This window comes from Hemicordylus capensis, chromosome 7 (genome assembly GCF_027244095.1).
Source record: "Hemicordylus capensis ecotype Gifberg chromosome 7, rHemCap1.1.pri, whole genome shotgun sequence".
Taxonomy (NCBI): Eukaryota; Metazoa; Chordata; class Lepidosauria; order Squamata; family Cordylidae; genus Hemicordylus; species Hemicordylus capensis.
Window position 1 is genome coordinate 16,127,996 of NC_069663.1, and position 22,629 is coordinate 16,150,624.

Sequence of the window (22,629 nt, forward strand, 5' to 3'; positions counted from 1 at the left end):
GAGCTTTGGAGGCTCAGAGGATATCCAGAAGCGTTCCGGCCTCTGGATATCCCACAATGCACTGTGCGACATACACAGTGCATTGGGGGATTTCCCCAGGAGATGGGCGCTCTAGGCCTCCATCTCTGTGTCCACAGGGGCTGAATGTAGCCCCAGCGAACACACGATCCCAGAACCCGGATTAAGGGCTCACTTGGGCCCTTAAGCCCAGCTAAGAGTCAGGTTTCAAAGCTGGGCTAGGCGGTGGTTCTCACACATAGCCTAACCCAGGGTGGGCTTCCCTAGCCTGGGTTAGGGTGTGCATGAGAACAGCCTCACTACCATTCAAAAGGTATTACCAAATCACACTTTTGAACCCATGTTGTACTTGCAACCTTGTCTTTACTTTCTGATTGGTAACGCCGAACATGCGTCTTTTGCTTTCTTTTCGTTTCGTGGCATACAATCCAGTGCTCCAATTTCTCCGGGCCGAGTAGAATCGTAATCCTGGCCCCGGCACTTCGGTCCGTAGCATCTCCCAGTCTGTGGGTCAGCACCACTCCCTCATCCAAGTCGTGGATGAAAACGGGTAAGCTGCTTCATGATTCAGGACAGATTCGGGTACAAAGAGGACCTCCTCTCAGCCCAGTGTTGACCTGCTAAATCAGGAGTTCCCCATCTCGGGTCCCCAGAAATCGTTGGACTACAGCTCCCAGCATACCCAGCTACGGCAATTGTGGCTGGGCTTGATGGGAGGTGTAGTCCAACCACATCTGGAAAGCCAGGATTAGGGACTGCTGTGCATCCTCCTGCTTTGAGGATGCAGGCTTTCTCGTCAGTTGTGTACATCCTTTACCACCTTTGTTTAACCACTCAGATTTATTTACAGTGCCACACGGAACAAACCATGTGTTGACATTCAGTTACGGGCCCACAAGATGCTGCTCTGGTCCTTTCTTCTTCTTATTCCTCCATTCCCTGCCGAAGACAGAAATGACCACAGCACTTGAGACGTGTGAAGTATGATATATTTGCTGCAGGCTTTCAAGGGAGCTTGCCTTTTCCAGGCATGTCCCGGTGAATAATGCCCTGAAAAAGTGTTGCTGCTCCATCTGCCCACACTTGCAAATACTGTGACCGCAGAGTTTTTGAGTGTCACACTGAGACCCAGATGAACGAATTGGGGCCCATGGTGTAGCTGGAAACCCCTGTGAGCTCAGGACAACCATGCAGCAAGGCGCTACCTGTGAAGTGTCTGGTTGTGAACAGTAAGAAGAGGAAGTGAGGGGCTATCATAAATGAAGCAGTGCGTAACGGTAAAAGTGGTCCTCCACAGACCGTGTGAGTTTTCCAGAGAAGCAATCCAAAAGCCCTGTTCCAGCGCAATAGATAGGGTTGCCATATTCTGGCTTTCCGGATCCTGGTGCCTAATTTGCATATTATGTAAATTGGCTTGAACATAATTTTTGAGCAGAAGAGTGACTGCACATTTTGCTCCATAACTCCGCTTCTATAATGGCTAGAGCTTAGCCTTTATTTTATTTTTTTGCTTTATTTTTTTAAATGAAAGCTGGAATCCAGGCGAATCTGGGTGGGCTAAGCAATCTGGGTGAAATGCTTAAAATCTGGTTGAAACCCGAAATTCCAGGGGGGCATGGCAACTCTAGCAATAGATTACTCTGGGGTGGTGGTGGGAAGGTTCAACGAGCAATCCGGACTATTCAACATTGCCTCTCCTTGCACTTGAAGTCAATGCTGTCACATCTTGAAGAGTCTTGCAAAGCGCCAGAAATCAAACAGTCCACCTCCCAAGACATAAAACAAAAAAAAATGTCAAGGCTCTAGTTCTCAGGGAGGTGTTAAGACATTTCTGGCAAAGCTGGTAACTAATGCACTCACCCAAGGCGACATCCAGAAGGGTCTGAAATCGCGACCTGTTTGCTCCCCAGACTATTGTTCCTTGCAATGTATCCTGTGCTGAAACAAGATTTCACACCTTCCCCCACCCCCACCCCCCTTTTAAAAATGTGATACTTTTAAAACTGTCAGTTTCTTCTATTCTTCATGTTAAAATTCAGACTTGATTAGAAAGAGAGAAAGAGGCCGTGTGAAGAGAGGGAATTGTGTTTGTTTCTTTTAAAAAAGGACGGCATCAAGACAGAAAAAGATGGTGAGGCACTCGAGGTTCTGCTCTATGCATAAAATTCCTCTTGCTTGTCGGGTTTTTGGTACGTGACGCTCGCCTGCTTGGGTTCCTCCAGAGTATAACTCCCCTCGTCTTTCTTTTTCATCCGGTAGATCAACAGCATCACCAGGAAGGCTGCGAACAGAGCCCCTACGACCCCGCCCACAATTACAGCTGCAAACAGAAAAAGGAGGACCGTTAATGATACAGTGGAAGGATATGTCATTGCCATAGGGTGTGGCAAGAGCCACTATCTAGAGGCCAAATGACATGTTACAAACACAGGAATGTGGGAAGCTGCCTTATACAGAGCCAGACCATTGGTCTATATAGCTCAGTATTGCCTACACCAGGGCTGCTCAACTTCGGCCCTCCTGCAGATGTTGGCCTACAACTCCCATCATTCCTGGCTATTGGCCACTGTGGCTGGGGATTATAGGAGTTGGAGTCCAAAAATAGCTGAGCAGGCCTGGTCTATACGGACTAGCAGCAGCTTCTCTAAGGTTGCAGGCCGGAGTATCTCTTGGCCCTATCTTGGAGATGCTGCCAGGGAGGGAACTCGGAACCTTCTGCTCTTCCCAGAGCGGCTCCTTTCCTTAAGGGGAATATCTTACAGAGCTCACACATGTAGTCTCCCATTCAAATGCAAACAGGGTAGACCTGGCTTAGCAAAGGGGACAATTCATGCTTGCTCCCACAAGACCAATTAGGATAAAACGTGGGTAAAATGAGGATAGAATGTGGTGGGTGGACACCAGAGACACAAGTGTTGGGCAGTATATAAATATGCTAAATAAAATAATAAAATAATAATATCCTGTATGCTTCCCTGAGTTCCTTGAAAGAAGGGCAGGTAACCAATAAGACTCCCCATACACAACCACATGTGCACACATGTACACCCCTCGCCTTCCCCCTTACCTATGAGCACTTCCTTCCTCTCCAGGATGTTCTTCTGGGGGAGCTGTGCTGCCGAGTTTCCGCCATCTATCGTATTGTCTATGAGCCCCGGCTCGGCATTCTTCCTCAGCCCCGGCCCTGCCGCCGGGGTAACCAGGGCAACCACTTCGTTACTGAGCTCTGTCCGGGCTGCTGCTGCCTCCTCCTCCTCGTGGATTTCAAAGTCCCCACTGACGGGAACTTCCAGTTCGTTATTCATTGCCGTGGAAAGGGTCACGTCCGGAGACTCTGTCTGTGAGAGAGAACAAGAGAACTCGGGAGTGGGAGGAAAGAAGAAAGAATGCTCTCTTCCTTTCATGGCCCAAGAAAGAAATCCCAACAGGCGTCTCTTTGGCGCTTGCCTGTATTTTATGAGAAATGTGCCCCTTTGCTATTCTAAGCCCATTTCCCAATGAGCTCCCTCCCGGCTCTCAGAGAACCAGTTGGTGCCCTTAAAGCCAAGGCAGCTGACTTGGAGAAGGTGAGAGAGTCAGAGAGGCATATGGGAAGAGAGACCTTCATGGACGTGACAGAGGGGTGCCACTCCCAGGAGGACAGCTCCTCTGCAGCCATGGAAAATAGGTCTTGGCATTGGGGGGGCGGGGGGCATGTCATTCCAAGGGTTGACCCAACCTTTTTGGGTTCCCAACTTTTTTAAACAAGCGTAACCCTTCGATCGCAACCCATCAGCTCAGATACCCCACAGATATTTTTATATATGATGTGTGTGTGTATGTACACTCAAATTTAAATATTATAGTTATGAGATAGGCTACTCCAGTGACTGGCTTACACGGGTGACTGGCTTAAAGGTTGACGACAGCAACGTCATCAGCAAACCTTGGTGGAGTTGTGCCGATTTCTGAAACAACACACTCTGCTCACTTTTTGTTTTGAATTTTCTCAGGGATACTGTTCCAAGGCTCTAGAGAGGCAATAAACATCAACTCAGGCTAATGATGGCTTTTTAAAAGTCAAGTTATGAATATTCACAGTTGGTGCTTTCTGGATTGTACTGAGCGAAATTTCTGCTGCCTGTTTGGATCTGTGACCAGGAGGGGGAGGCAGAGACTGAATGTTCTTGAACACCCACACCCCCTGAAACAAGCCTTGCTTCCAGGAAGGCAGGGCTCCAGATACAGCTGCCAACTCTGATTGAAGCCATTTCTTCAGTACACACAGACAAACACTCCCTCAATGTTTCTTTCCAATACTTTTCACTATCTCAAGCCATTAAAAACACCAGGAGTGCGTTCAATAGTCACTTGGAGATTGATACTGATTTCTGGAAGCTACAAATACAGTAATATTTATTTACCTAATACTTAATACCTTATATATTAATACTTATTTAATACATATTATTTATCTACAAATAATACTTATTCCAATACATTTCACAATCACAAGCCATTAGAAACGCCAGGATTGCATTCAATAGTCACTTGAAGATTGATACTGATTTCTGGAAGCTACAAATAATACTTGTTTACCTAATACTTAATACCTTATGTATTAATACTTATTTAATACATATCATTTATCTACAAATAATACTTATTCCAATACTTTTCACAATCTCAAGCCATTAAAAACACCAGTTTCACACAGTGGCCCACCAGACGCAGCTGGAAGCCACAGGCAGGAGTTTAGGGCATGCCCTCTCTCCTGCTGTTACTCCCCTGCAACTGGTATTCAGAGGCCTCCTGCCTCTGAGGCTAGAGGTGGCCTATAGCCCTCAGACTAGCAGCCATTGAGAGACCTCTCCTCCATGAATGTACGGCATGCAAATCCCTCTTAAAGCCATCCAGGTTGTTGACTGCCACCATTTCTGGTGGCAGAGAATTCCACAAGTTGATTATGCTTTGTGTGAAAAAGTTCTTCCTTTTTTTGGCCCTAAATTTCTTGTCAATCAATTTCATGGGATGACCCCTGGCTCTAGTGTTATGTGAGAGGGATAACAAATTTCTATCCACTTTCTCCACACCATGCATGATTTTTTAGGCCTCTATCATGTCTCCCCTCAGTCGTCTTTTTTCTAAACTAAATAGCCCCAGATGTTGTAGACCTGCCTCATAAGGGAGGTGCTCCAGGCCCCTGATCATCTTGGTTGCCCTTTTCTGCACCTTTTCCAGTTCTACAATGTTCTTATTTAGATGTGGTGACCAGAATTGTACGCAGTGCTCCAAGTGTGGCCTCACCATGCTTTTGTATAAGGGCATTATAATATAGTTTTATTGACTCTGTTTTTAATTATTAGTTGATTTTGTTTTGTTTTAATGCACACCGCTCTGAGCCATTTTTGGAAGGATGGTATAGAAATTGAATGAATGAATGAAACTAGCTGGGCTGGGCCTCATCTGCGCCTCCGGCCAGCCCGCCCACCGCCGCTACCTTCCCCCCCCCCGCCCCAGCCCGCCTGGCTTTTTGGCTGGCTGGCCCGCTTCTCTCCCCACCCGCTTCTCCCCCCCCCCCCGCCAGACACACACTCTTTCTGGCTGGTGAGCTGGCCGGCCGGCCGGCTTCTTCTCTCCCTACCACCTGGTGCTTTCTGGCTGGCGGGCCAACTGGAAAGCCGGACCACCACCTCCTCCCGCCAACTCCCAGCAGCAGCCGCCTCCTTTTGCTGGCCCACTGCCACTTCCTGCTCCCGCCACCGCCTCCTGCTCCCGGCATCCAGGCCGGCATCCCTATTTTCTCCCCCGTCCTCGTTGCTACCCTATCTTGCAGCTGCTCGCAAACTCTTGTGAGTGTTGCCACGCATGGGATTAGCGGCGAGTACATTTAAGAAAATTATATATAAAGAAGATTATAATATTAGCTGTGGGGATACCTGGAGGGATACGAATCTTCTCATGCATAAGGTGCTGAACATTTTCTGTTGAGTGGGAAATGCTTGCCACTGAACTACATATGTGATGCAACATATGTACAACAAAGGGGTGTTCAACAGACTTCACCCTCGCCTAATAAATTCTCAGTCTCTCAGTACACACCCCACCCCAAGGAACAAGCCATGCCTCTACTGAATTAAGTGGCTCACTGGCTCTGCAGTTGGTTGCCAACACACAGGAATGAAGCCAGTTCCCCAGCCTAACAGGACAGAACGGGCCTGTAGCCAGGAATTGTGTTATGAGGAAGGCCCTATGGGCAGAACATCCAGAACTTAAAAGTGGGGGGGAAACAGCCTTCTAATGCTTCAGGACACTTAGGTATATTAAATATTAATGCAATAAAATGTAAACAGTAGAACGTTTAAATAATAAGGACCTAGTGTGTGCTGGTTATTCTACTGTCTTTCCAACCCACTGGCCAAAACACCAGAAGGTGGAAGTTGATTTACTTTTCCTTGAGAAAATGAACAGAATCCTGTCTGTACGCTTGTCCTTATAGATCCACAAGTAAAAGTACTAGAGACTCACTCTAGTTTTTAATAAAGTTTGGGGGTTTTATTTTGTAAAGTGCCATGAACATGGTTGAGACAGGAATTATTGTTATTAGGGCTGTGGATGAATGCAGGGATTGGGTCCAACTCAATCTAATCTGACACCGCAGATGTTAGTTCAGGGTCCTCCAGAATGTTGGGGTCAGTCAGTCAGGATTGGGAATTTTCCCGCCCAACCATTCAATCAGTTTTTTAAAGTAACCAGGATACTCACTGTGAACCTCAGAAAAAATTAATCTAACAGCAGAGAATTGCAGGAAAAACCTGGAAATTGGACACTTGTGAGTCAAAAATGGCAGAAGATGGGGTTTTTTTTCCCCCAGACACAATCACACACACACACACACACACAGAGAACAAAAAACAGAGCAGACTCTCACTGCCATTTGGAGCTCCAGAAAGCTCTGATTTTTTCCAAAGGAGGTTGGAGAAGTCCGAACCCAAATGGACTCCCCAAGTTCAGATCGAGAACTTTCCGAAATTCCCAATCCAAAGTGGCACAGCCCTAAATATTATCGTTATATATCCCATTTATAATGGCTCCTTATGGTTTTAAAAACAAAGTAGGCCTGTTCAAAGAATAGTTTGAATCAGGGTTTCATATGGGTTCCCAATGCTGAGGTGATGTGTGAACCCCTGCCAAAGTGGTTTATGGCCCCAGACTCCCACCTTGGCATGAGTTCACGCAATCGCACTAATGTTGGTTGTTGTGCCATCAAGTTGGTAGACCACATTAAATCTAGAGGCTGTTCTCACGAGCAGCCAAGACCAGGCTAGGGCAGCTAAGCTGGGGCTTAGCTGCCCGTAGGAACCGCTGGGAACCGTGGGACTCCCGGTGGTGCTTTGGTGGCAAACCTGGCTAAGAAGTTGGGCAGTTAAACAAGTGCTCCCTGAACACCGTTAACAAATTATTATTATTATTATTATTATTATTATTATTATTATTATTATTATTATTAATTCAATTTCTATACAACCCTTCCAAAAAGGGCTCAGGGTGGGGACAGGGAGCCATCTTATTTATTTGTTATTTCTCTGTGTAAACCGTCCTAAGCCATTTTTGGGAGGGCATTATAGAAATCGAATAAATGAATGAATGAATGAATCAATGGGTCATTTTCATACCTGGGCTGATTCTGTAGGCGCTGTGGTGCTTGTAGATGGTGAAAGTGTGGTACTTCTCTCAACGAGACCTGGATCCCGTGACGTGCTTGGCTTTGGCATCACTCTGATCTTCGTCACGCTGGTGGTCACCAACGGAGTCGTAGTTGCTTCCGTCTTGGCTACTTCAGTGGCTGCTGTTGGCGTTTCAAGTGTAATGGGCTGTGTTGTGGCGACGACGGTTATAAAGGGAGGCAGGACTCTCTGGATAGTTATCGGCTTGGCAGTGGCAGGTGTAGTGGAAGTCGTGGTGGTGGTAGTGGTGGTGGTGGTGGTAGTAGTAGTGGCAGCAGCTGTGGCATCACGGACTGTGGTGCTAGCGGTGGTGCTAGCCGCTTTCCGGATGGTGACGACTGGTGCCTCTGTCACTCTGGGGATGTAGAAGCTGCTGGTGGCAGGGTTGTAGGTAGACTCCTCTGCAGGGAAAGGCGCAAAGGGAGTTGCGACAGGCTGCACCGAAGTGACGGGCAATACTGCTGGGGTTGTAGCCAGGATGATGGGCGTGTCTGTGCTGAGCCGCACCACTGTCCTGATCCCAGAATCCTGCTTGAAATCTGCAAGAAAAACCAAAGGCACAGGTTGAGGAGCACTATGATCAAGGGCGCCACACTGAAGAAAAGTGATAGGGGAAAGGGCAATTGGGAAACACCCCGTCAATGACTCCTCCCAATCCACAAGGCAGGGGCAGCAAACTCTGGCCTTTCAGGTGTTGCTGGACTACAACTTCCATCTTCCCCAGCCACAGCAGACAATAGTCAGGAATGACGGGAGTTGTAGTCCAACAAATCCTGGAGAACCAAAGTTGTGCTGTCCTGCCATAAAGAGAACAGAGTCAAGCTATATGAGACACGAGAGATCCCCAGTGTTGTCCCAATGGACTACTACAATGTGCTCTACGTGGGGCTGCCCTTGAAGATGGTTTGGAAGCTTCAGCTAGTCCAGATCTCTATACGTATTTAATGGCCTGGTTCACAATCATTCAAATCTAGGCTTAATGTGGATTACGGATCTCTCTCTCTCTCTCTCTCTCTCTCTCTCTCTCTCTCTCTCTCTCTGTGGTAACCCATGCCAAGGCGGAAATCTCATCTTCAGCCATAAACTAGGAAGCTGCCATTTACTGATTCAGACCACTGGTCTATCTAGCTCAGTATTGTCTCTACACAGACTGGCAGCGGCTTCCCCAAGGTTGCAGGCAGGAGTATCTCTCAGCTGTATCTTGGAGATGCTGCCAGGGAGGGGACTTGGAACCTTCTGCTCTTCCCAGAACAGCTCCATCCCCTAAGGCGAATATCTTACAGTGCTCACACATCAAGTGGGATTGTGGGCGGAGCACCGCAGATTGAGGCCTAAGCACTGGTAAGCACCTGCTGATTCATTTTTAAAGGTGCCACTTGCGCATGCCCCCCTTTCCGGCACTGCCCTCACTGGCCACTACTGCATCTAGCTCAGCTGCATCTAGCTCAGCATTGCCGGCACAGACTGGCAGTGGCTTCTCCAAGGTTGCAGGTAGGAGTCTCTCTCACCCAGAGGTGCACCTAGGTAATTTTGGAGCCTGGACCTAAAGGCCGTTTGGGCCCCCTACTGCTCCTACCGCTGCCAATAGATAAGCTGCAATGCATTATTTTTTTACACCAGAACATGCTCAGGGAAAGCTGGAAACACTTTAAAAAAAAAAAAAGAAGAAGAAGATATCCTGAATAAGATACTTCCACTGACTTGCAGAGAGATACCACATTTTGCATGGACAATCTTGCCACTTAAACTAGCTCAGTATCTGGAGGCCCCCTAAGCCAGCATTTGGAGGGCCCCCAGGCCTGCAGGGGACTGGACCTCCACCCAGAAGTCCAGTCCAAAGTGTGCCATTGCTCTCACCCCTATCTTGGAGATGCCAGGGAGGGAACTTGGTATCTTCTGCAGTGCAAGCATGGAGATGCTCTTCCCAGAGCAGCCCCATCCCCTAAGGGAAATCTCTGATAGTGCTCACACGTGCAGCCTCCCATCCAAATACAAACCAAGGCAGACCCTGCCTAGCAAAGGGGACAATTCATGTTTGCTACCACAAGGCCAGCTCTCCTCCCAGAACCTGAGCCATATACTCACATCCTGACCCAGAGCCCGAGTAGAGTTCCTCCGTTTCGTCCATTTCTTCATCTTCAAAGGAGTCGTCATCTCCGGAGCCTTCCAGGTCAATGGGCCGCTCATAATTTTCATTCCGCCAGCGCTGAGCCTGGGAACAAACATTTGAGAGGGGCCAACTTGTTAACATGTTACGATATCAGAGCAAGACTTGAAGTCTGTTAGCCCTCATTGCACAAGCAGAACGTATACAACCTGCACTTTGCAGGAACAAAGAAAGAAGAGAGAGCTTCTCTGAAACCTTTTGCCACCTGCAGCTCAGAGTCTACGAGCAAGGCTCACACATTTTGGCAACAGCTTTGGGAGTGGGTTCGGGTGGACCGAAGCTCATAGTGATTTGGGGCAATGTCCAAAAAACGAGATGCAAAATAGCTTCAATGAAGCAATAGCTTCATTGCTTCACTTACAGCGTCCTCTGTGTTATCACACATTCTTTATCCCTAAAGGTAAAGGTAAAGTGTGCTGTCAAGTCAACTCCTGGTGCCCACAGAGCCCTGTGGTTTTCTTTGGTAGAATACAGGAGGGGTTTAACACTGCCTCCTCCTGCACAGTTTGAGATGATGCCTTTCAGCATCTTCCTATATCGCTGCTGCCTGATATAGTAACCAGCAGGTATTCAAACAAGCAACCTTCTGCTTGTTAGTCAAGTATTTCCCCGCTGCGCCCTACCCCAGACAATGAGGGTAAGACTACAGACATTTTTGCACAGAGAAAATGGCTAGGGGTCAGGATTAGGGTAATAATGAATGAATTGAACAAAATGAACAAAAATCCTGAAATTAGAGCCTCCCCATCTCTGACAATTTTTAAAAAATCTCTAAAGATGCATCTGTTCACCCTGGCTTTTAATTAAATACTGTTTTATTAGTTTTTAGCACTCTGTTAAAACGTTTTAAAATTTTAAATTGTAATGTTTTGACTTTTTTGCTGTTGGTTATTTTAACTAATGTTTTAATTTCTCTGTTCTCATTTATTTTGTTTTGTGGTAAACCACCCAGAGATGTATGTTTTGGGCGGTATACAAAAAATTCAGATAAATAAATTATTGCACTCTCTCAATGGAGTAATCTTTGGAGAACATCCCTGCCAATTTTAACTTCCATTCCTCTGACAACACTGATCAAATTTTATATTACTTTTTCTGTTTTTACAACTTTTCAAAGCTTCTAAAACACCATTGCAAATTTGGCTGCTGTGGGCCAGGGCAATAGAAGCAAGAGAACATCATGAAAGCATTGCAGTGCTGTCGTCTATTTTCCATCTCTAGGGTTGCAGACCTTGTCAAAAATCACAATGAACCATCATCCACCCATATGGTACCAACCATCCCAGCTGGCTCATGTACAAAAGCTAAAACATTATTTGATTTGCTTTGTTGTTTAATGAATAGAAGCATGTTCTCATCTATGCAAGACAAAACTGGGTAAATTAGCAGCATGAATGACCTAGAACACAAGTCACCTTAAGTGGCGCAGTGGGGAAATGCTTGACTAACAACAGAAGGTTGCTAGTTCAAATCCCCACTGGTACTATATCGGGCAACAGCGATATAGGAAGATGCTGAAAAGCATCATCTCATATTGCACGGGAGGAGGCAATGGTAAACCCCTCCTGTATTCTAGTAAAGAAAACCACAGGGCTCTGTGGTCGCTAGGAGTCGACACCGACTCGACAACACAACTTTACCTTTACTTGTCATTAGTATTTTACATGTCAAAAACAGAGTGATTTCATGGCAACCAAGACACTGAGGTCATTCACACAATCAAAAACTGTGTTCTACAAGGGTTTGGGAGCTGTGTGTGCTCCCAATTTTGGTTGCGTGGAAGCATGGTAGGAGGAAAACCTGGGTAGAAGTGATTGTGTGAAAGGTCAGAGGAAAAGCTACCCATGTTTTCCTCTACCTTGCTTCCACACAATCACTCCTACCCAGCTTTTCCTCCTACTGTACTTCCACACATCCAAAAATTCTACACAACCAAAACAACACAGCTCCCAAGCCTGGATAGAACATAATGGACCGAGTTTCACGATCAGTGAGACCCGGTTTGGGGCCCAGTGGTTCTTACGATCAACAAAAATCGGGTTAGGCTCTCCTGATTTTTGTTGATCGTGGGAATAGCCCCAATGAGGCTATGCACACGCGTCTGCAAAACCAGGCTAAGGGAGCCCAGCCCGGTTTTGCACGTTTGTATGAAAAACCAGGATCGCACTAGTTCCTGGTCGCTACAAGGTCTGTTGTATTGTTTGTATTGTTTTATCTGTTGTATTGTTTTTATGCCTGTTTTTTATCCGTTTTTTATACTTTTTAGCTTGATGTTTTTATTGTCTTTTTATTGTATGTTTTAACTTTTGTAAACCGCCTTGGGGTTGTCTTTTAACGAAAGGCGGTATATAGATGCAAAAATAAATAAATAAGTAAAAAGGTGGCAAACCCACCTATGTAGCCTGCTAGTTAAATGAGGTGAAGGGAGCGATCACTCCATCAACCACATTTAATTGATTGTGTATCATGCATTTAATTGATCGTGAGCCATTTTTGGAAGGGCGGTATAGAAATCGAATTATTATTGTAGTAGTAGTAGTAGTAGTAGTAGTAGTAGTTATTATTGTTATTGTTATTGTTATTAATAGCATCTGCCGCGGCTGCTTGCAGCCATGGCAAACACATTCAGGTAGGGAGGGGGGAATCCTAGTAATGCACCGCAAACTCACACGGTGCATTATTGGGGCTCCGGGGGGGGCAGGGCGCTGCGCAACAGTGCTTCCCTATACCCAACCCCTGGAGCTGCCAAACTGCAGGCAGACCACAGAAGAGCCACGACTTGTCTGGGTGGGTGATTCGCCCGCCCAGTGAAGGGTGAGTGATCTTCTGCAGGGATGGTCGGGCACACCTGCTCTCCCCGCAGCCCTCAGATGAGCTCTTCTCACTGATCGTGAGAAGAGCTCCATTATTCGCTTGCGTGAATGACTTCATTCTTTGCTGTTGGCCATGCTACCCACTGATTGCAGGAGTTGCTAGACCGGGATCTCTTTCATTGCTGGCATTTCTATGGTCTTCACTTACTAGTATACCTTCACTTATTTTTTGCCAATGAATAATAAAAAGGGCAAATTAATAGCTTCAGCCACTGAGGCTAACAGATCAGCCCACTACACACTCTTCTAACATTCCATCTTGGCCACCCACCAGGAAAGCTGGTCGGTTGGCAGACACTGCAGTATGGTGATGGTGAAATATTTATGGCCTATAAGCATGTGAACTGGAAGAGGCAACATTTCTACTGTTTGCAGACAAGAAAAGACACGGGACTTATCTGGGACAGAAGAGGGCTTGCTCTTTGGAAAGGGCCTCTTGTGGCCAAGCAATGCACAATTTCCTGCCCTACAAGAGTACACTAACCATTTAGTGGATTAGAGGTTCATCCAGTGAAAAAATGACTGGCATCATTTTAAGCACATGGGGATCTGACCTCATCAAAGGAAGCTGACAAGCAGAGTGCCAGCTGCATTCAAAGCCAACACAAGCGGTTTGGGGGAGAGCGTGCAGAGTGAAAAATAGCACAACGAATGAATGAGTACAATATTGGTCATGCTGAAACCAGAATCAGTTGGTGCCCACAGGGCGAGAAATGAAGCCAAGGGGCCTTACTGTTCCACCGTATCATCTAATGCATGCTATTATTTATCAGGGGATTACTTATTCCCTGCTACCAGAGCAAAGAGGCACCTTTTTAAAAGTGATGATTCTCTTTATTGAGCAGGGGGAGAGCAAACCCAGCACAGCATCCCTCCAGTGGCTGTTGCTGGTGTCTACCTTGTGTTTCTTTCTTTCTTGAGATTGTGAGCCCTTTGGGGACAGGTTACTATTTTGATTTAACTATTTACTTACTTATATCTATGTAAACTGCTTTTGGAATTTTTGTTGAAAACTGGTATATAAATATTTGTCATATTTGTATTTATATTTGGTATACTTAAAGCTCATTATTGCTCCACAGTGAACACACATGGCATTCCCAGATGGTCTCCAATCCAGGCACTGATTAGCCCTTTTGTATAACCTCATAAGTCTCTATTACAATCCCCATTACTAGCCTTGTTTCTAAACCAAAAGTCTCCAAACACTTTAGCCAGTCCTTGTAAGGAAGGTGCTCCAAAGCCATTGATCTTTTTGGTTGCTCCGTTCAGCAGCGTTCACCAACTCTATGATCTCATTTTTGTGAAAATGTGACATGAAGTATACAGGAGAACCTCAGTATTCATAGGGGTTCCATTCTCCGAAATTACCATGGATAAGGAAACCGCGAATACTGAGTAATTGTGTCTATGGGATCACAGGGGTTAGGTTCATGAAGGTCAAAAAAGGTGCAAAAAGTTGGTACAATTGCCCCCAAATCATGGGGGAAAGTACCCTACTGTGTTCAGTCTGTCCCCAACTGTCCAGCAATGCCCCCCAAATGCTGCAATTTGGGGGGGGGGTTCTGTGAAAACCATGTTTTTTTCTATTTTTTAAAACAAAAAAGCCAGGAAATGGCTCCCTTACACAACTGGCAGATACAGGAAAATTAACCCCTTCTCCTGCTGTGGTTCCCCCCACGTATACAGGGTTTGGGTGACAATTACTCTACCACAGATACGCAAGCAGCAAATGTCAGATCCATGATTAATGAGGGTCTCCTATATACTGTATTCCAAAAGCAGCCGCACCACAGGCATAGCAAGACTCTCTGTTTTGCATCCAGTTCCTTTTCTTATAACCCCTAGCATGGAATTTGCTTCCTTCATTGCTGCTGAGTTGACATTTCCATAAGCCATCCACCAGGTCCTGACATCTAATTCCTGGCTAGTCACCTGACTGCTTCATCCATCTGCATGGCTGAAAATATTCCATGCTTATAGCTTTTGGTGGTGTGGGATCCATTAGACATTTTTAATTGTGGGTGCAGTGGAACAGCCATTGAAATGTGCGCCAAAGGCCCTGAATTCTCTTCAGCTAGAATGTAGGCAGATGGTTCAGAGAAACCAACTTGACTGGGTGTTTACCAAGTTGGAACGAGAAAGACAGTCTAATCTGGTACAAATCCATGACTGAAGTGACCCTAAAAGACTAGCTTTCTCACTGGGAACTGGCCTCTTGACAACCTAATGATGTCTTTGAGGGCTGTGGATGCCTTGCCACTACTGAACAATATTTCAGGGTTATTTTTGGCCACTCTATAGCGGTTTCCCCCTTATATTTAGAGACTCTCTATGCCTAAGAAATTCTCCAGATTCTAAGAACCTACTTGTCAGACTTCAGATAGCAGGGCCTTTCCACCCACTGACCCTCTGTGAAGTTTGAGGGATTCATTGAGCCTCTATTCAGGATCCGTGAGAAGGGCTCACGGGCAGGCTGCAGGGAAGGCGGGTTAAACCTACCTTCCCCACAGATTACAGTCCTCCCTTCCCTGGGCGGACAGATCGCCTGCCCAGACGACTAGCTGGGCTCCCTTAGCCCGGTTATGCACACGTGTGAGAACAGCCTCAATATATTGTCAGTAGCAATTTAGATGAATTTGTGTCATCAGCTGCCAAGGTTCAGAAAAGTCAAACAGATGGAGCTGTATTATACAGAGCCAAATGGTTGGTCCCCCAGCAACAGCCCCATCCCTCCAAGGAAATAGGAAGCTGTCTTATACTGACTCAGACCATTGGTCCGTCTAGTTCAGAACTGTCTACACTGGCTGTTAACGGCTCTTCAGGGTTTCAGGCAGGAGGCTTTCCCAGTCCTACCTGGAGATACCAGAGATCGTATCTCTGCATGCAAAGCAGATGCTCTACCACTGGGCTATGGCCCCATTCTCCCTGGAAACCGATTCCAGCTGAATACTGAGAGCATCAATGGGGGAGAGTCAGCTATCGAGAGATAGCATGGTGTGGTTTCATTAAACAATAGTTCTACACTTCTGAGACAGGCATAGGATGACGGTATAGGGCTTCTGCTACATCAGGACAGTAGTCTAATCAGGACAGATTGAAATATACCCTCGCCTCAGCGGATCATTGCGTGGATAAGCTGAGTGACTTCCTCAACGTGATTCCAATCAATTCCTAGGTCCTTACCTAATCAAGGCTTAACCGAACCTGAGTATCCCACCAGGGTTCCAAAAGAGCAGAGCAAAAGTAGGGTTTTATATAAAGCATTGCTATTCAGGTGTTGGCAATCTCAGTGAAGCTTGCCGGTTTCTCGCTGGAGCCCGTTTGAATGGAGCGCCTTGGAATGCCTGCAGTGGCCTAGCCACAGCTCAGGGATGCAGCTGCAATTGAGCAAAGCGGGACACACATCCCAGGGCTTCTGAGTGTGGCATGCATTCCCAAGGTGCAATGCATGCAAGTGGGAGGAGAGCTGGTCCATGGGAAGAGAGCTGGTCTTGTGGGAGCAAGCATGAATTGTCCCCTTTGCTAAGCCCTACCTGTTTTACATTTGAATGGGAGACTACATGGGTGAACACTGTCAAATATTCCCCTTAGGGGATGGAGCCGCTCTGGGAAGAGCATCTGCATGCTTACATGCAGACGGCTCCAAGTTCCCTTCCTGGCATCTCCAGATAGGACTGAGAGAGACTCCTGCCTGCAACCTTGGAGAAGCCGCTGCCAGTCTGTGTAGACAATACTGAGCTACATGGACCAATGTTCCGACTTGGTAGAAGGCAGCTACCTATGTTCCTATGACATATCCTTGTAGAATACCACGTGTCAATTTATTTGCCATGTATATGGCAGCTTCCTATGCTCCTAGTTTAATTTTTTTCTCCCCACATCTCAATCACTGAAACACCCACCATAATGGATACAGCGTTCACCTCTTTAGAAGAGGTGAATGCTGAAGAGTGTATGGACCTGTTCTCCTCTGTGTCAAAGGGGCTGTGTAAGCCTTTGGTTTTAAAGGGATTGTGCTGTGATTCGGATGCCGAATTACGTTTCGGGCACATTCCTACTCTTTGTTTCCCCACTCTTGTAGTCTCTCTCTCTGCTCTGGCTTCCTCTGATTGGTAGACTGATACTTACAGGTCTGCCTCTCCTCTTCCTACCTGCTTCCTTCCTTAGGGACATAGTAAACTGCCATAAACAGAGTCAGACCATTGGTCCATATAGCTCAGTATTGCCTACACAGACTGGTAGCAGCTTCTCCAAGGTTGCAGGCAGGAATCTCTGGGATGCCAGGGAGGGAACTTGGAACGTTCTGCAAGGAAGCATGTAGGTGTTCTTCCCAGAGCGGCTCCACCCCGAGGGGAATATCTTACAGTGTTCACACTCAGTCTCCCAGTCAAATGCAACCAGGGCAGACCCGGCTTAGCAAAGCGGACAATACATGCTTGCTCTCCTCTCCTTCTTTGTTCTGCTCTCACACCATGAAGACATGGAAAGCTCAGGGACACAGGCTTTCTACTCAAGTATGTAAATTCCTTAATAAACCTTTACCAGTATTTGAACCTTAAACGTCTATCTCAAGACACTCTTAATGGGCTTGGCTCTTCTCACCCATGCCTGCTCTGCTATAACTGGGGTCACTGAACGCCCTTCCCGACAACACTTCCCATCCCTCTTCTAATGCTTGCACTTCTGCTCAGCATCTTTTGAATCATATCTGAATACAGCTGTTGACCGTGCAGTTTAGCGGTCCCACTTTATTACGGATCAACCCCAGACCTGCTTAGCTTCAGCAAGGTGGGTGCCTGGCATGCCTTCAGACCATGCTCTGAGTTCAACTATTGCCATTAGCACTCCCAAGTGTCTCTCATGTGACACCTCAAGCCAAGGATTTCTCTTTGGGGGTTTTTTGTAATAAAAAAATACCCATCTATCAGCCCTGCAATACTTGGTGAGAAACAAAACTCCTATTTACAGGCAGATTTAACAAAGCACCAAAAGCCTGGGCTGGGGTATCAATCAATCAGACTTTAAACACAGATAGGTGGAGTGAGGAATCCTGCCGGGATACTATCCTAATAGTCACTGACATGACAACAGTAACCATAGTAACCGTTTCCTCCATCCTTATGGCTGCGCTCTGATCTCCTTTTCAGGCTTCAGCGCAAAGGAAGGGAGAAAGCACATCAGTGTGAAGTCAAGAGATATTCTTGAACACTTTGATGTTGGGCATCTCTTTCGCAAGCCAGCAGTATGACCTTTGCTGTCCCCTCAGGTCCTCCAGGTAGTCAGTTCAAGTTGACTTTGTTTGATATAAAAGCAAACCCATAAATGCCTCTGATGGGATGTGGATTGTGTTTTAATAGAAACGGTTAGGGCTTACAATAATGAGGTCTGATTAGTAATCTTCTGGCCACTGGGTGGGTGCTTATGGCTAAGTATTGGAGAAACATGTGTATAATCTATTGAGGAACGGCGGAGAAAGTTTTGGAATGTCATGATAATGATGAAGCTATCTGTACTTGGGTTTGGTGCAGGGTGTTATCAATATGCTGATGACACCAGGATCTACTTCTCCATTGACCTCATCAGGAAATGGCATATCCTCCCTAAATGCCTGCCTGGAGGCGGTAATGGGCTGGATGAGGGATAACAAACTAAGGTTAAATCCAAATAAGATGAAGGTACTGAGTGTGGGGGGTCAGGACCAGAGAGTTGGTTTAGATCTGCCTGTTATGGATGGGTTACACTCCCCCTGAAAGATCAGGTACATAGCTTGGGAGTGCTCCTGGACAGTAGCACCTGGTGAGGGTGCCAGTGGAGGGGTGGCAAGAGGCACCTTTAAGCATAAAGGAATTGGTGCATACCTCCATTCTTGCCACACCTGCTCAAAGAAGCAGTGTGCCGCCCAGCACCCTCTGTGGTGGGAGATCGCCTCCGCCACTCACCTGGCTTCCACAGAGCCGATCCCCCGCCCACTGCCAAGTGAGTGGTGGAGGCTCTCCCTCACCACAGGGGGTGCTGGGCGGCATGCTGCTTCTCCGAATGCTGCTACTGTCATGCTGCTTCACCGCTACTGCTCCTGGACCCAAAGCTCTTCCTGTCTGGTTTCTCAAGCTATGGCAGTGGCCAGGAGTGTTTTTTTAATCAGCTTCGGCTGATATGCCAGATACGTCCATTTCTGGAGGTAAATGGCCTTAAAATAGTGGTACATATGCTGGTAACCTCCATGCTTGACTACTGTAATGCACTCTACGTAGGGTTGCCTTTGTATGTAGTCTGGAAACTACAATTGGTACAGAATGAGGCAGCCAGATTGGTCTCCGGGACAACACAAAGGGACCACATATCACCGATTTTTAAAGAATTTCACCAGCTGCCGATATGTAGCTTCCGTTTCTGGGTGAAATACATTGAGGCACTTCACACAATTGGTGTGAAGTGCCGGAGGGGGTTCTGCGGCTCAGCCCGCTCTCCCCCCAGACAATCAAATGGCAGCCCTGGGCGGCTGGATTGGCCGCCCACACAACTACCAGCTCCGTCACGGAACCGGTAGGGGCTGCAGGGATCGGGGGCCATGCAGCCCCTAGAAGTTCCAGGATACCCCAAGCGAGCGCACGGGGCATCCTGGAGAGACCCCGGAGCCCAGGAAGCTGCTTGCAGCCTCCAGGTGGGGGGTCTACTCATGTGTCGCCGCGTGCCGCGGCAACACACAGGCCAAAAAAAAGAGGTTAATGGAGCACTCGCTCCGTTAACTTCGTCTAAGAGGAGGGGTAATTAGGCGGGCCAGCCGCCTTGGGAGCACTGGGCTCGCCTGCAAGTCCAGTGGTTCCCACGATCCCTCGAAAGTAGGCTAAGCTCCTTTAGCCCATTTTCCAGTGATCGTGTGAATAGCTTCAAAGTGCTGGTTATCACCCTTAATGGCTTGGGCCCAGAGTTTTTAAGGGAGCAGCTTCTTTGTCATGAACCCTGCCACCTGTTACGATCTTCTGTAGAGGTCCAATTACGGTTGCCACTGACTCGTCTGGTGGCAACTCAGGACCAGGCTTTCTCTGTGGCTGCCCTGGGGCTTTGGAATATGCTCCCTGCTGAAATGTGGCTGGGAATGGTGGGAGTTGAAGTCCAACAACATCTAGGGTTGAGGACCCGTGTCCTGATGCCCAACTTATCCTTTTAATTTCAGTGGAACTTCCTTGAGTAAATTTAGTCCAGATGTCAGCCACTGTCCTTCTCAGCTCATCATCTTCACATCTCATCTCATCTCACTGTCATTCTCATTTCTCCTCATCTCTTTCCACACTGCCCGCTTTCTGGGCTGGTTTAGACCCCTCGTGCAGGCATCTTAGAAGTGCTTGTTAGCTGCTCAGAGAGCACCTGTGCTGAAGAGCGAAAACTAACTAAATAAGTAAACCATGGAAAATCAGGCAAATGTCTGTTTGGGTACAAAAATAGGTGCGATGCTTAGGAAATTTTTCCCATCTGAATTTTCCTCCAGATTTGGGGGTTCACAATGCCCCGAATGTCCTTCAGGAATGGCTCTGATGCATCAGCCACCATACCCTTCTTTAGGATAATTTGAGAATTGGTATGAATGCAGTTTGCCACAATTTTCAATCTGTGACTTTTTTCTCCCTGACCCATTACTGATGTATATCAGTATGTATGCGCACCGATATATGCGCATTGATTAAATCAATGTGGAACTATGGAAAGGGAGCCTGAACATAATTGTGCAATCACACCGTGATTCCGTTTCTGCAGGTTTAATCAGTGTGACCATGTGCTCAACAACCTGTGCCAAAAATATGGGTGCGTGTGAATCGAAAACTGTGGTAGGCTACAGTCGCTAATCCCCATGCCCAGGTTTTGTCTAGGGATTTGTCTGGAAGCTTCTGTATGAGGACGTGGTGCTTGACATTAACAACAAATTGAAATTGGGAATCAGATCTTGGGTCTCCCTCCTCTTATTCTGATACTCTAACCCAGTAGTTCCCAACCGTTTCCTTTATGCAGACCACTACTTCATCAAAAGATTTCGCAGACCACCACATAAGCGTTTGAAACATTAACATAGCCTACGGCTAATAGGAGTCAAACTCGTATATCATAGCAACATAGGGGCATAAGAAGCTGATGTACACCGAGTCAGACCATTGGTCTAGCTAGCTCAGTATTGTCTACACAGACCAGCAGTGGCTTCTCCAAGGTTGTAGACAGGAGTCTCTCTCAGCCTTTATCTTGGAGTTGCCAGGGAGGGAACTTGGAACCTTCTGCATGCAAGAAGGCAAGTTCTCTTTCCAGAGTGGCCACACCCTGAGAGGAATATCTTACCAGTGCTCACAAGTTTCCCATACAATGCAAACCAAGGTAAGCCCTGCTTAGCAAAGGGGACAATTCATGCTTGCTACTACTAGACCAGCTTTCCTCCCATGACCAGCTCTCCTCCCATTGACCAGCTATTAAAAATACAGCTATTTCTAATCATTTATTATACTCTCACAACCATTTCGCACTCATCGCAGTACATTTACATGCAGCAGGCTATAAAAAATGAAATAATACCTAAGAGGTACACAGGATTATTTTCCCACCACCATGAGCCACTTGCAGTACCCTCACGGATCACAGAGTGGGAATCATGGCTCTAACCACTGCACCACACTCTGTCCCTATCTATACATACTTTATGTTCTCACGCATAGCCTAACCCAGGCTGGACTGCATGTGAAAACAGCCTCATGCTCCGTTAGTTTGGTCATCAGTTACTGTTTTATTGATACCATCAGGAGTCGACAGCCCAATCCACTTTTTTATGGGGGAGGATGTTTAAAATTGCACACCAATTCAAAGATTTTTGGTTTCACTTTTGATTCCACTTTTGGAGTCGAAAAGTGATATGATGATGATAATGATGATGGTGATGATGGGAAACACAATAGCCTTGATTCCTACGTTATTATAAGACAGCAATCTCAACAAAAACCAAGAACACGATGATGAAATTAACACCTTTTCAGTGAGATACTAACTTTCACACTAAGAAACTCAGAACCAGATTGCTAACTGGGACAGGACACAAGATGGACGTGGACCATACAAGCTGTCTGTGGTATTTTCAGGTACAAATCACATTAAAATCAGCTGGAGCTAAGACATACCCATATGGTAAATTTGAGTTCTGCTAGGAGTGTTGCTGATTTCCCCCCTCCTTTTCCATTCTTTTGCACATTGGTTCTGGATGCATACTTAGTCAAAAGGAAACTCAAAAATGGTTATGTGAATAATATGGGTATAAATAAAACAGATAAAATTGGCTGATATGGTTCCAGATTTCTCACGACTTTCACACACACAACTATAAGCAAATGCTGCTCACATGGCTGTTAGTACCACATTAAGTTCCTAAACTTGCTCCTGTTCCTTCTCCTGGAAAGAGAGCTGAAGCACCCAGCCACAGCCGCCCTACGTTAAATCTGAAAGAGGGATGACAAATAAACCACCTGACTTTGTTGGCACAGATTGCATCAGACCAGCTTCGAGATTTATTCTTCGCTCAGAGGCTGGGATGCACAATTGCCACAAGCAATTTGGTCCCAGAGGATCTGGGTTTTTTAAAATATAAATATTTTACATTTCCTCCTTGCCTATCTTTACTCTGAGGACGCAACTTTCAGATACACTCTCTTGCTACCTGAGGCTGTTTATATGAAAGAGAATACTGAGTTATTTATTGCAAGATTTATATTTCTTTCTTTCTTCTAATCGAATGCTCTCCACAGCATCTTCAGAGCACACTGCAACAATACCAGCATAAAATATTAAGCCTATAAGACAGACGTGGGCAAATTTCAAGCTTGCAGGATCTACTTGT

General features: G+C 46.4%; 1 protein-coding gene across 2 annotated transcripts in view; it reads right to left on the reverse strand.

Annotated features, from left to right (window-relative positions):
• Positions 1–361: 361 nt before the first annotated feature.
• SDC3 (syndecan 3) overlaps positions 362–22,629 on the reverse strand; it is a 94,084-nt gene continuing 71,816 nt past the window's right edge. For both annotated transcript variants that reach the window (XM_053268543.1, XM_053268544.1), the window contains exons 2-5: positions 9,810–9,936; positions 7,674–8,263; positions 3,086–3,356; positions 362–2,338 (exon numbers count right to left, since the gene is read on the reverse strand). In XM_053268543.1, coding sequence (XP_053124518.1) covers positions 2,172–2,338; positions 3,086–3,356; positions 7,674–8,263; positions 9,810–9,936 — 1,155 coding nt within the window. In that variant the 3' untranslated portion in view covers positions 362–2,171. The remainder of the gene's footprint in view (positions 2,339–3,085; positions 3,357–7,673; positions 8,264–9,809; positions 9,937–22,629) is intronic.